We start from the raw sequence: 14,695 nt of genomic DNA on the forward strand, positions 1-14,695 counted from the left end.
TCCAGTACATTAACACTGCACTGAGAGAGAGAGGGGTTAATACACACACTGACTGGACACTCCAGTACATTAACACTGCACTGAGAGAGAGAGGGGTTAATACAGGCACACTGACTGGACACTCCAGTACATTAACACTGCACTGAGAGAGAGAGGGGTTAATACAGACACACTGACTGGACACTCCAGTACATTAACACTGCACTGAGAGAGAGAGGGGTTAATACACACACTGACTGGACACTCCAGTACATTAACACTGCACTGAGAGAGAGAGAGGGGTTAATACAGACACACTGACTGCACACTCCAGTACATTAACACTGCACTGAGAGAGAGGGGTTAATACAGACACACTGACTGGACACTCCAGTACATTAACACTGCACTGAGAGAGAGAGAGGGGTTAATACAGACACACTGACTGAACACTCCAGTACATTAACACTGCACTGAGAGAGAGAGGGGTTAATACAGACACACTGACTGGACACTCCAGTACATTAACACTGCACTGAGAGAGAGAGAGGGGTTAATACAGACACACTTACTGGACACTCCAGTACATTAACACTGCACTGAGAGAGAGAGAGGGGTTAATACAGACACACTGACTGGACACTCCAGTACATTAACACTGCACAGAGAGGGAGAGGGGTTAATACAGACACACTGACTGGACACTCCAGTACATTAACACTGCACTGAGAGAGAAATGGAGTAAGACATTGTGTAGTGAAATAAAATCTCACCATCACGGAGTAGACAAACCCCACAATGTTGATGGGCCAGACAGGGCAGAAGCAGGACAGGATGGCCGGGATGAGGAAGTCTCGGGGCTTCTCGCCATCCTGAGCGCTGCTGGTGGCCGTGCTGGGCTGGCGGGACAGGCTGGGCCGAGGGGAGCCGGGACCCCCCGACAGGTGACTCACAGAGCCGGAACGACTGCCCCCGCGAGGCCGGCCATTCGACTCTCGCATACAGCGCTTCATGTCTGGGGTGGCATGGGGCATCTCCGGGACACCATTACCTGAGAGAGAGAGAGGGGTTAATACACACACACTGACTGACACTCCAGTACATTAACACTGCACTGAGAGAGAGAGAGGGGTTAATACACACACACTGACTGGACACTCCAGTACATTAACACTGCACTGAGAGAGAGAGGGGGGTTAATACACACACACACTGACTGGACACTCCAGTACATTAACACTGCACTGAGAGAGAGAGGGGTTAATACACACACCCTGACTGGACACTCCAGTACATTAACACTGCACTGAGAGAGAGAGGGGTTAATACACACACCCTGACTGGACACTCCAGTACATTAACACTGCACTGAGAGAGAGAGGGGGGTTAATACACACACTGACTGGACACTCCAGTACATTAACACTGCACTGAGAGAGAGGGGTTAATACACACACCCTGACTGGACACTCCAGTACATTAACACTGCACTGAGAGAGAGAGGGGGGTTAATACAGACACACTGACTGGACACTCCAGTACATTAACACTGCACTGAGAGAGAGAGGGGGGTTAATACACACACTGACTGGACACTCCAGTACATTAACACTGCACTGAGAGAGAGAGGGGTTAATACACACACACTGACTGGACACTCCAGTACATTAACACTGCACTGAGAGAGAGGGGTTAATACAGACACACTGACTGGACACTCCAGTACATTAACACTGCACTGAGAGAGAGAGGGGTTAATACACACACACTGACTGGACACTCCAGTACATTAACACTGCACTGAGAGAGAGAGGGGTTAATACACACACACTGACTGGACACTCCAGTACATTAACACTGCACTGAGAGAGAGAGGGGTTAATACAGACACACTGACTGGACACTCCAGTACATTAACACTGCACTGAGAGAGAGAGGGGTTAATACAGACACACTGACTGGACACTCCAGTACATTAACACTGCACTGAGAGAGAGAGGGGTTAATACACACACACTGACTGCAAATTACAGTGCTCAGAGTTGCCATGACACTAACAGAGCAAGGAAATCGGGGAATCAGTCAGCTGTAATGAACTCATTACTGGAAAAGCCCAGCGAGGCAGTGTGCGGCGGTGGCCAGCAGTCCTGTCTCGCAGGGCTCGCGCCCCAGATCGGATCACGGGCCTGGGGTGCTGTCTGTGGGGAGTTTGCGCGTTCTCCCGTGTTGGTTTGGGTTTTGTCTGGGTGCCCCGGACATGCTGACCAGTAAGCTCGCCGCGGTTTGGGGGGGGTGTTTGTGTCTCTGTGCGTGTTCGTCCAGGGCGTATGAACCCCCTCTTCTCCCCATTGCATGCTGGGATAGGCTCCGGCTCCCCTCCCTCCCCGGGCCCTGAGTTCGACGGCGGTGGGGTTGGGGGGGGGAGGACAGCGCCCACCACTGACCGTTTTCGATTTTCTTCTCGTTCACCACGACCACTTCCTGCTCGGGCTGGGCGGGGCCGGCGCCCGGAGAGGCGGGGCTCGGGCAGGGGGCGGGCTCGGCCGCGGCCGTCTGGGAGGCGGGGGCGGGGTCAGCGGCCGGCGCCGGCTGGGGCTCCGCCTCCTCCCGGGTGTCCTGCTGTTGCTCCTCCGCCACTGTGGGGGCGCTGTTCTGCTCCAGGGCCGGCTGCCCACTCTCCGTATTTAAAGCCATCTCGAGCTGTTGTGTCTTCAGAGGTTTGCCTTTAGATACCTAATCTCTCTCTCTCCTCTGTCCCAGATCCCAGCCTGGACAGGGGGACAGAAAGATGGCGGAGAAGAGAAGGACAGAGTGATTAGTGTGTAGTGCACTACAGACAACAGGCAGAGGGAGACACGATAACGATTTATTTTGTCTCACGGCCATTCATTTCAGTGTTCTGCAGGGTTAAAACACACACGCTGACTGGACACTCCAGTACATTAACACTGCACTGAGAGAGAGAGGGGTTAATACAGACACACTGACTGGACACTCCAGTACATTAACACTGCACTGAGAGAGAGAGGGGTTAATACAGACACACTGACTGGACACTCCAGTACATTTACACTGCACTGAGAGAGAGAGGGGTTAATACACACACACTGACTGACACTCCAGTACATTAACACTGCACTGAGAGAGAGAGGGGTTCATACAGACACACTGACTGGACACTCCAGTACATTAACACTGCACTGAGAGAGAGAGGGGTTAATACAGACACACTGACTGGACACTCCAGTACATTTACACTGCACTGAGAGAGAGAGGGGTTAATACACACACACTGACTGACACTCCAGTACATTAACACTGCACTGAGAGAGAGAGAGGGGTTCATACAGACACACTGACTGGACACTCCAGTACATTAACACTGCACTGAGAGAGAGAGGGGTTAATACAGACACACTGACTGGACACTCCAGTACATTAACACCGCACTGAGAGAGAGAGGGGTTAATACAGACACACTGACTGGACACTCCAGTACATTAACACCGCACTGAGAGAGAGAGGGGTTAATACAGACACGCTGACTGGACACTCCAGTACATTAACACTGCACTGAGAGAGAGAGAGGGGTTAATACAGACATACTGACTGGACACTCCAGTACATTAACACTGCACTGAGAGAGAGAGGGGTTAATACAGACACACTGACTGGACACTCCAGTACATTAACACTGCACTGAGAGAGAGAGAGGGGTTAATACAGACACACTGACTGGACACTCCAGTACATTAACACTGCACTGAGAGAGAGAGGGGTTAATACACACACACTGACTGGACACTCCAGTACATTAACACTGCACTGAGAGAGAGAGGGGTTAATACAGACACACTGACTGGACACTCCAGTACATTAACACTGCACTGAGAGAGAGAGGGGTTCATACAGACACACTGACTGGACACTCCAGTACATTAACACTGCACTGAGAGAGAGAGGGGTTAATACAGACACACTGACTGGACACTCCAGTACATTAACACTGCACTGAGAGAGAGAGGGGTTCATACAGACACACTGACTGGACACTCCAGTACATTAACACTGCACTGAGAGAGAGAGGTGTGAGAAATAAGAGTAGAAAGGAGACATATGGAGGAAGAGGGAGACAGATGGTCTGAGGGAGAGAGAGGAGAGAGAGGCGAGAGGGGGAGAGAGAGGCGAGAGGGGGAGAGAGAGGCGAGAGGGCGGGAGAGGAGAGAGGGGGGAGAGAGAGGAGAGAGAGGGGGAGAGAGAGGGGGAGAGAGAGGGGAGAGAGAGGAGAGAGAGGGGAGAGAGAGGGGGAGAGAGAGAGAGGGATGGAGTAGTAATTCTCAGAGGAGTTTTTACAGCACAATAATCCATCACCAGTCACCCAAACGCCTGTAACTCTGTTTATATCCAAGTTCAGCATGAGCCTCTTATAAACCTGTCATCCTGTGTGTCTGTGTCTGTGTCTGTGCGTCTCAGTGTCTGTGTGTCTGTCAATCTGTGCGTCTCAGTGTCTGTGTGTCTGTCAGTCTGTGCGTCTGTGTGTGTGTGTATGTGTGTCTGTCAGTCTGTCAGTCTGTCAGTCTATCAGTCAGTCTGTGTGTCTGTGTGTCTGTGTGCCTGTGTGTCTGTGTGTTTGTGTGTGTGTGTGTGTGTGTCAGTCTGTCAGCCTATGTGTCTGTGTGTCTGTGTCTCCGTCAGTCTGTGTGTCCCTGTGTGTATGTCAGTTTGTGTCTGTCAGCCAGTCTCTCAGTCTGTGTTTGTACACCCGTCTGTCCAGCAGTCTGTCAGTCTGTCGGTCAGTCTGTGTGTCCAGCGGTCAGTGTGTCAGTCAGTCTGTGTGTCCAGCGGACAGTGTGTCAGTCAGTCTGTGTGTCCAGCGGTCAGTGTGTCCAGCGGTCAGTCTGTCCGAGACGGGGTGCAGACGAGACACGTGCTCCTACCAAGTGGACACACCCAGTCGTGCAACAGCAGTGAAAACGAGCTGCGTCTGGTTCATGCTCATGTCCAGAGAAACTGCAGACAGGCAATCATTCCCACAGGAACACACACACACACCGCATGTACACCCCCCACACACACACACAAACACACACACACACACACACACACACACACACACACACACACACACACACACACACACACACACACCGCATGTACACCCCCCACACACACACACAAACACACACACACACACACACACACACACACCGCATGTACACCCCCCCCCCCCACCCACACACACACACACAAACACACACACACAAACACACACACACACCACATGTACACCCCCCACACACACACACACACACACCACACATTTACACAAACACACACACACCCACATTTACACACACACCCCACATACAAACACAAACTCCACATTTACACACACATACACCCCACATACACACACACACAAACACACACCCCACCTTTACACACACACAAACCCCACATACGCACACACCCTCCACATTTACACACACACACCCCCACATATATCACACACACCCCCACATACGCACACACCCTCCACATTTACACACACACACACCCCCACACACGCACACACCCCACAGACACAAAGAGCTAGAAGATGAACTACCGGAATATTCGCATCGTTATTACAGCACGAATGAAAGAAACGCGATCGGATCAGAACGAGGAGGACAGGGACTCGCCTGTGGCCGATCCGCAGTCCGTCCGGAACCAGCGTTTCAGAACACGTCAGAACACGACATCCCCGCCGCGCCTCGCAAACTGGACCACTCGGGTCGGGTCCCGGTCCGGCTGGGTCGCGGCTGCGCTGTCGTCCGGCGATGGAGCTCGGCACAGCCTGTCTGCCTGTCTGCCTGTCTGTCTCTCTGTCTGTGAGCCTGCGAAGGAGGAGGAGGAGGAGGAGGAAGGAGGGGGGGGCGAGACAGCACGGGAACGGAGCGGACCTGCGCGCGAAAGGAGGAGGAGGCGGCGGCGGCGGCGGCGCGCGAGAGAGGGAGAGGAGCGCTCCGAGGTTCCGGCTCCGGTCCCGGCGGTTCGGTTGTGCTGCTACAGCGACACCGCCTCGGAGCCGCCCGCTCCCGGGCTCCGGCAGCCGATCGGGATCGATCGATCGATCCATTTGATCTCCCGCCGGTCCGTCGACTGCGCCGCCTAATCAGCCTCGCTCTCTGTCTTCCTGTCGCGATCGATCAATCGATCAGTCGATCAGATCTGACCCCGCCGATGTATCGATCTCTCTCTGTCAGTCCGTCAGACTCTCCATCAGTCTGTGCGCCTCATCCTGAGTCCCCTCTCTGTCACTCAGTTTCTCTGTGTTTTCTCCCTGTCCATCAGACCAACACCTGTCTAACCACCAATCTGTCTGCCTGTCTGTCTGCCTGTCTGTCCGCCTGTCTCCCTACCTGCCTGTCTGTCCGCCTGTCTGACTGCCAGCCTGCCTGCCAGCTTGTCTGTCTCCCTGCCTCCCTGTCTGTCTATCTGTCTGTCTGCCTGCTTCTCTGTCTGCCTGCCTGCCTGCTTATCTGCCTGCTTGTCTGCCTGCCTGCTTATCTGCCTGCCTGCCTGTCTGTCTGCTTGTCTGCCTGTCTGCCTGTCTGCCTGCCTGTCTGCCTGTCCGCCTGCCCGCTTGCCTGCTTCTCTGCCTGCCTGCCTGCCTGCTTGTCTGCCTGCCTGCCTGTCTGTCTGCTTGTCTGCCTCTCTGCCTGCCTGTCTGCCTGCCCGTCTGTCTGTCTGTCTGCCTGCCTGCTTGTTGCCTGCTTGTCTGTCTGTCCGCCTGTCCGCTTGCCTGCTTCTCTGTCTGTCTGTGTGCTTGTCTGTCTGCCTGCCTGTCTGTCTGTCTGTTTGCCTGTCTGTCTGCCTGATTGTCTGCCTGTCTCTCTCTCTCTCTCTCTCTCTCTCTGTCCAGGTGTGCGTCAGTCAGTCTGTATCATGTCCAGAGCACACACCTGCTGACACAGCAGTCCCTATACACTGACACAGCAGTCCCCCTACACTGACACACAGCAGTCCTCATACACACACACAGCGGTCCTCATACACTCACACAGCGGTCCTCATACACACACACAGCGGTCCCCATACACTGACACAGCGGTCCCCATACACTCACACAGCGGTCCCCATACACTCACACAGCGGTCCCCATACACTGACACAGCGGTCCCCATACACTCACACAGCAGTCCCCATACACTCACACAGCGGTCCTCCTACACTGACACACAGCAGTCCTCATACACTCACACAGCGGTCCTCCTACACTGACACAGCGGTCCTCATACACTGACGCAGCGGTCCTCATACACTGACGCAGCGGTCCTCATACACTCACGCAGCGGTCCTCATACACTGACACAGCGGTCCTCATACACTCACGCAGCAGTCCTCATACACTGACGCAGCGGTCCTCATACACTCACACAGCGGTCCTCATACACTGACACAGCGGTCCTCATACACTCACACAGCAGTCCTCCTACACTGACACAGCGGTCCTCATACACTCACGCAGCGGTCCTCCTACACTGACACAGCGGTCCTCCTACACTCACGCAGCGGTCCCCCTACACTGACACACAGCGGTCCTCCTACACTCACGCAGCGGTCCCCCTACACTCACACAGCGGTCCCCATACACTCACGCAGCGGTCCCCATACACTCACGCAGCGGTCCCCCTACACTGACACACAGCGGTCCTCATACACTGACACAGCGGTCCTCATACACTCACACAGCGGTCCTCCTACACTCACACAGCGGTCCTCATACACACACACAGCGGTCCTCATACACTCACGCAGCGGTCCTCCTACACTCACGCAGCGGTCCTCCTACACTGACGCAGCGGTCCTCATACACTGACACAGCGGTCCTCATACACTCACACAGCGGTCCTCATACACTCACGCAGCGGTCCCCCTACACTGACACACAGCGGTCCTCATACACTGACACAGCGGTCCTCACACACTGACACAGCGGTCCCCCTACACTCACACAGCGGTCCTCATACACTTACACAGCAGTCCCCATACACTCACACAGCGGTCCTCATACACTGACACACAGCGGTCCCCATACACTGACACAGCGGTCCCCATACACTGACACAGCGGTCCTCATACACTCACACACAGCGGTCCTCATACACTGACACAGCGGTCCCCCTACACTCACACAGCGGTCCTCATACACTTACACAGCGGTCCCCATACACTCACACAGCGGTCCTCATACACTGACACAGCGGTCCCCCTACACTGACACACAGCGGTCCTCATACACACACACAGCGGTCCTCATACACTGACACAGCGGTCCTCATACACTCACACAGCGGTCCCCATACACTGACACAGCGGTCCCCATACACTCACACAGCGGTCCCCATACACTCACACAGCGGTCCCCCTACACTCACACAGCGGTCCCCATACACTCACACAGCGGTCCTCATACACTCACACAGCGGTCCCCATACACTCACACAGCGGTCCTCATACACTGACACAGCGGTCCCCATACACTCACACAGCGGTCCCCATACACTCACACAGCGGTCCTCATACACTGACACAGCGGTCCTCATACACTGACACAGCGGTCCCCATACACACACACAGCGGTCCCCATACACTCACACAGCGGTCCCCATACACACACACAGCGGTCCCCATACACTCACACAGCGGTCCCCATACACTCACACAGCGGTCCCCATACACTGACACAGCGGTCCTCATACACTGACACAGCGGTCCCCATACACTCACACAGCGGTCCTCATACACTCACACAGCGGTCCTCATACACTCACACAGCGGTCCCCATACACACACACAGCGGTCCCCATACACTCACACAGCGGTCCCCATACACACACACAGCGGTCCCCATACACACACACAGCGGTCCCCATACACTCACACAGCGGTCCCCATACACTCACACAGCGGTCCTCCTACACTGACACACAGCGGTCCTCCTACACTCACACAGCGGTCCTCATACACTCACACAGCGGTCCCCCTACACTCACACAGCGGTCCTCATACACACACACAGCGGTCCCCATACACTCACACAGCGGTCCCCATACACTCACACAGCGGTCCTCATACACTCACACAGCGGTCCTCCTACACTGACACAGCGGTCCTCATACACTCACACAGCGGTCCCCCTACACTCACACAGCGGTCCCCCTACACTCACACAGCGGTCCCCATACACTCACACAGCAGTCCCCATACACTCACACAGCGGTCCCCCTACACTGACACAGCAGTCCCCATACACTCACACAGCAGTCCCCATACACTCACACAGCGGTCCCCATACACTCACACAGCGGTCCTCATACACTGACACAGCGGTCCCCCTACACTCACACAGCGGTCCTCACGCACTCACACAGCAGTCCCCATACACTCACACAGCGGTCCTCATACACTCACACAGCGGTCCTCATACACTCACACAGCGGTCCTCATACACTCACACACAGCGGTCCCCCTACACTCACACAGCGGTCCCCCTACACTCACACAGCAGTCCCCCTACACTCACGCAGCGGTCCCCCTACACTCACGCAGCGGTCCCCCTACACTCACGCAGCGGTCCCCCTACACTCACACAGCGGTCCTCACACACACACACAGCGGTCCTCACGCACTCACACTGCAGTCCCCCTACACTCACGCAGCGGTCCCCCTACACTGACACGAAAGCACTGAACTTTGTACAATAGCGCTGTGCTGCCACCTAGTGCTGAAGTTTGGCATTGGACTGTTGTGTCTTGTTTCTGAAGCCCTATAGCCGCAGGACAGTAATTTTAACACTAACACTAATCCCAGTTCAGAACTAATCTAACTCAATGCCCTGGGATTGTTAATGACCACAGAGAGTCAGGACCTCGGTTTTACGTCTCATCCGAAGGACGGTGCCTGTTTACAGTATAGTGTCCCCGTCACTATACTGGGGCATTAGGACCCACACAGAGCGCAGGGTGAGCGCCCCCTGCTGGCCCCACTAACACCTCTTCCAGCAGCAACCTCAGCTTTCCCAGGAGTCTCCCCTCCAGGTACTGACCAGGCTCACACCCGCTGAGCCTCAGTGGGTTACCAGTTGTGAGTTGCAGGGTGATATGGCTGCTGGCCATAATAATACAGTGTGTGATCTCCTGTCCCAGTCTGAGGAGCAGACATTATTATTATTATTATTATTATTATTATTATTATTATTATTATTATTATTATTATTATTATTATTGAGAGACAGGCTCACTGTCTGTTCCTCAGGCTGGGACAGGAGATCACACACTGTATTATTATTATTGAGAGACAGGCTCACTGTTCCTCAGGCTGGGACAGGAGATCACACACTGTATTATTATTATTGAGAGACGGGCTCACTGTCTGTTCCTCAGGCTGGGACAGGAGATCACACACTGTATTATTATTATTGAGAGACAGGCTCACTGTTCCTCAGGCTGGGACAGGAGATCACACACTGTATTATTATTATTGAGAGACGGGCTCACTGTCTGTTCCTCAGGCTGGGACAGGAGATCACACACTGTATTATTATTATTGAGAGACGGGCTCACTGTCTGTTCCTCAGGCTGGGACAGGAGATCACACACTGTATTATTATTATTGAGAGACGGGCTCACTGTCTGTTCCTCAGGCTGGGACAGGAGATCACACACTGTATTATTATTATTGAGAGACAGGCTCACTGTCTGTTCCTCAGGCTGGGACAGGAGATCACACACTGTATTATTATTATTGAGAGACAGGCTCACTGTTCCTCAGGCTGGGACAGGAGATCACACACTGTATTATTATTATTGAGAGACGGGCTCACTGTCTGTTCCTCAGGCTGGGACAGGAGATCACACACTGTATTATTATTATTGAGAGACGGGCTCACTGTCTGTTCCTCAGGCTGGGACAGGAGATCACACACTGTATTATTATTATTGAGAGACGGGCTCACTGTCTGTTCCTCAGGCTGGGACAGGAGATCACACACTGTATTATTATTATTGAGAGACGGGCTCACTGTCTGTTCCTCAGGCTGGGACAGGAGATCACACACTGTATTATTATTATTGAGAGACGGGCTCACTGTCTGTTCCTCAGGCTGGGACAGGAGGTCACACACTGCATTATTATTATTGAGAGACGGGCTCACTGTCTGTTCCTCAGGCTGGGACAGGAGATCACACACTGTATTATTAATATTGAGAGACAGGCTCACTGTCTGTTCCTCAGGCTGGGACAGGAGATCACACACTGTATTATTATTATTGAGAGACAGGCTCACTGTCTGTTCCTCAGGCTGGGACAGGAGATCACACACTGTATTATTATTATTATTGAGAGACAGGCTCACTGTTCCTCAGGCTGGGACAGGAGATCACACACTGTATTATTATTATTGAGAGACGGGCTCACTCTCTGTTCCTCAGGCTGGGACAGGAGATCACACACTGTATTATTATTATTGAGAGACGGGCTCACTGTCTGTTCCTCAGGCTGGGACAGGAGATCACACACTGTATTATTATTATTATTGAGAGACGGGCTCACTGTCTGTTCCTCAGGCTGGGACAGGAGATCACACACTGTATTATTATTATTGAGAGACAGGCTCACTGTCTGTTCCTCAGGCTGGGACAGGAGATCACACACTGTATTATTATTATTGAGAGACAGGCTCACTGTTCCTCAGGCTGGGACAGGAGATCACACACTGTATTATTATTATTGAGAGACGGGCTCACTGTCTGTTCCTCAGGCTGGGACAGAAGATCACACACTGTATTATTATTATTGAGAGACAGGCTCACTGTCTGTTCCTCAGGCTGGGACAGGAGATCACACACTGTATTATTATTATTATTGAGAGACAGGCTCACTGTTCCTCAGGCTGGGACAGGAGATCACACACTGTATTATTATTATTGAGAGACGGGCTCACTGTCTGTTCCTCAGGCTGGGACAGGAGATCACACACTGTATTATTATTATTGAGAGACGGGCTCACTGTCTGTTCCTCAGGCTGGGACAGGAGATCACACACTGTATTATTATTATTGAGAGACAGGCTCACTGTCTGTTCCTCAGGCTGGGACAGGAGATCACACACTGTATTATTATTATTGAGAGACAGGCTCACTGTCTGTTCTTTAACTAAAGTAGTTAACTAATGTTAACAAATGATAGCTTATTGTAAAGTGTTACAGAAATTGTTTAGATGTTCACCCAAAAATGGAACATTGACTAGATGGTGAGAAAATAGTGACATTCGAAATCCATTCTGACTGACTTCTGCAGATCACAAACGATATATTTTAAAGAATGTTGCAATGCTGATTTCCATAAAAGTTGACTAATAGTTGACTTCCTTTACAGTGGTACTCTCTAAAGAGTACACAAAAGGTTTGTTGTGGTTAAAGGTATAGTTCACCCAAAAATGAAAATTCTGTCATTATTTACTGACCCTTGAAGAAAGATGTGAAGACGGGGGTTTGAATTTAATCCTTTCTGTAGGGGGTTTAGACTTCTAAGTCACAAGCTGGGGTTTATGGCAGGAAAGGGGGTTCACTGATAAGGATTGCAGATGCCAGCTAGGAACCCCCCTGGGTGTAATCTTAAACTGACCATTTGTCCAGAACATCGTAAACTGGCCAAATACCATGAACCCCCCTCTTTACCATCAGACCGAGTGACGTCAGAAACGGAGAAGAAGACACTATATAACCCAAAAGTTGGTACCAGTACGTTGAACAATACTTCGGTTTTGTTGTTTCTTGCGGGAAACAAGACTTCGGCTTTATTGTTCCTTGCATGCAATAAACTCATCTGTTTTACTTCATCTCGGGATCAAGAACCTTATTCGTTCTGTTACAACACCCTCAAGTGGTTCCAAACCTGTATGAATTTCTTCTGCTGAACACAAAAGAAGATATTTTGAAAAATATGGGTAACCAGACATTTTCCAATGGGCACCAGTAACGGTTTGGTTACCCACATTCTTTGAAATGTCTTTTATGTTCAACAGAAGAAAGAAACTCATACAGGTTTGGAACAACTTGAGGGTGAGTAAATGACAGAATTTTCATTTTTTGGTGAACTAACCCTTCCATCAGTGTATATTTGTGAGCAACAAATTCAGTCATTAAATTCTCTTTTTAAGGTGCTTCTTCAGCATTGACCCAGAGAAGGGCACCAACGTTGAATCAAGGAAAAAAACCAGCTCCCAGTGAACCCCTGAGTCATTACACTCATAGCTGACCTTGCTGATCAGGAATGGAGAGCAGATTAAGGCCGGACAAAACCTTTTTTGACAGATGTCTGAAGATCACATTGGCACTGATAATGCTTTACAACTTTGTGTTATCTGGATTTTTTAGAAAGCTATTTTTGGGCTTAAATACTGTTTTGTACTTACGGTGCGTGTGGTACTATACCAGCAGCATGATTTTGAGCAGCCAACAAAACATTGTGTGTACCTAAAATAAAATCTCACTTTTCAATAATATTTAGATGTTTTTACACTGTCTCTACAAAAAAAGAAATCTTGGATTTCCTTGTTTAACCTTCTGTTGGAAAAAGAAGGAATTTCTAGAGTGTGTTAAAAGAGTAGTTCACTCCTATTTAAATGACTGATGATTTACTCACCCACAGGCCATCCAGAATATACACAACTTTCTTACTTCATCAGAACAAAAATGAACAGTTTTTCAGGAATGATCTCGCACCTCCAGTGCAAGTGAATGGGCATCAGATTTGGACCGTCCAAAAGGCTCCTTTAGGCAGTATCAAAATAATCCCCACATTTCCACATTTCAGCCCACCAATGAGCATCTTCTGGAGTGATGTGTGAAACAAAGACAAACAGGGAAAACGTCAGTAGCTGAATCCTACTTAATCACACCAGCCAGTCGAAGACGTGAGACATCAGTGTTTTCATTGAGCACATTTCTAGTTAATAAAGTTTGAGTAATTTTATTTCTCACACAAATGTATTGATTCATGTTAGAAGACGTTCACTGCTCGACTGGACCTGTGTGGATTATTTTGATACTGCCTAGAGGAGCCTTTTGGATGATTACAAACTGATGGCCATTCACTTGCATTGGAGGTTGGAGATCAATCCTAACAAAATGTTAATTTCTCTTCCGATGAAGAAAGAAGGTTTTGTACATCTTGAATGGAGTAAATTATCAGCATTTTTTTTAAATTGTATTTTATGTTTATATCTGAGAAAGATAATGGTCATATGGTTATGCTTTTCATGTCCTTTCAATTTATACATTTAAGTGTTCCTACAGGAAGTTTCGTTTTGTGCATCTGAGATTGTAAAAAGCTGTATGTTTATGCTTTCCAAGCATTTGGTTCATGATGAATCCACTCCGTTAGGAGATTGGTGTGCTGTCTTGTTCAGGGTGTTAAATGTGTTGCATTCTGGTCAAGATTGTAATTATTCCAAATGCTCGTTCTGCAATTTGAGGCCAACATAGAGGACATTCTTCTACTGCTGTTTTAAGGAGAAGAATGTTGTTGTCCCAAGTGTGTATTTACTATGCTTGTGGTATTTAAATAAAAAGTGTATTTGCTTTTCAGAACAGTTCGGGGTGTCTTGTTAAATTCACAAAATGTCTTTTACACAAGTACTGTTTTCTGGCAACCACAGCTGCCAGTT

The 14,695-nt window shown here is 50.5% G+C and overlaps 3 protein-coding genes across 3 annotated transcripts in view; 2 read left to right on the forward strand and 1 right to left on the reverse strand.

Annotated features, from left to right (window-relative positions):
- Positions 1–672, forward strand: part of LOC148659587 (ceramide synthase-like) — a 164,848-nt gene extending 164,176 nt beyond the window's left edge. Inside the window, exon 7 of the mRNA XM_088637370.1 lies at positions 210–672. The gene's annotated coding sequence lies outside the window, so the exon portion shown is untranslated. The remainder of the gene's footprint in view (positions 1–209) is intronic.
- LOC148659592 (uncharacterized) overlaps positions 1–5,801 on the reverse strand; it is a 19,514-nt gene extending 13,713 nt beyond the window's left edge. The window contains exons 1-3 of the mRNA XM_088637394.1: positions 5,664–5,801; positions 2,424–2,747; positions 753–1,030 (exon numbers count right to left, since the gene is read on the reverse strand). Of these exons, the coding sequence (XP_088493520.1) occupies positions 753–1,030; positions 2,424–2,673 (528 nt within the window). The 5' untranslated portion in view covers positions 2,674–2,747; positions 5,664–5,801. The remainder of the gene's footprint in view (positions 1–752; positions 1,031–2,423; positions 2,748–5,663) is intronic.
- On the forward strand, positions 5,506–14,618 carry LOC148659593 (uncharacterized). The gene is made up of 2 exons (XM_088637395.1): positions 5,506–6,114; positions 13,187–14,618. The coding sequence occupies exons 1-2, from the start codon at positions 5,579–5,581 to the stop codon at positions 13,254–13,256; spliced, it is 606 nt and encodes a 201-aa protein (XP_088493521.1). The 5' UTR covers positions 5,506–5,578; the 3' UTR covers positions 13,257–14,618.
- The last annotated feature ends 77 nt before the right edge of the window (positions 14,619–14,695 follow it).

The sequence above is a fragment of the Lepisosteus platostomus genome, chromosome 6 (genome assembly GCF_059453375.1).
Source record: "Lepisosteus platostomus isolate fLepPlt1 chromosome 6, fLepPlt1.hap1, whole genome shotgun sequence".
Lineage (NCBI taxonomy): Eukaryota > Metazoa > Chordata > Actinopteri > Semionotiformes > Lepisosteidae > Lepisosteus > Lepisosteus platostomus.

Coding starts and splice junctions, on each gene's coding strand:
- LOC148659593 (XM_088637395.1), top strand. CDS start 5,579: ATGAACTACCGGAATATTCGCATCGTTATTACAGCACGAATGAAAGAA. Junction 6,115..13,186: donor ATCCATTTGATCTCCCGCCG/GTCCGTCGACTG, acceptor TCTCTTTTTAAG/GTGCTTCTTCAGCATTGACC.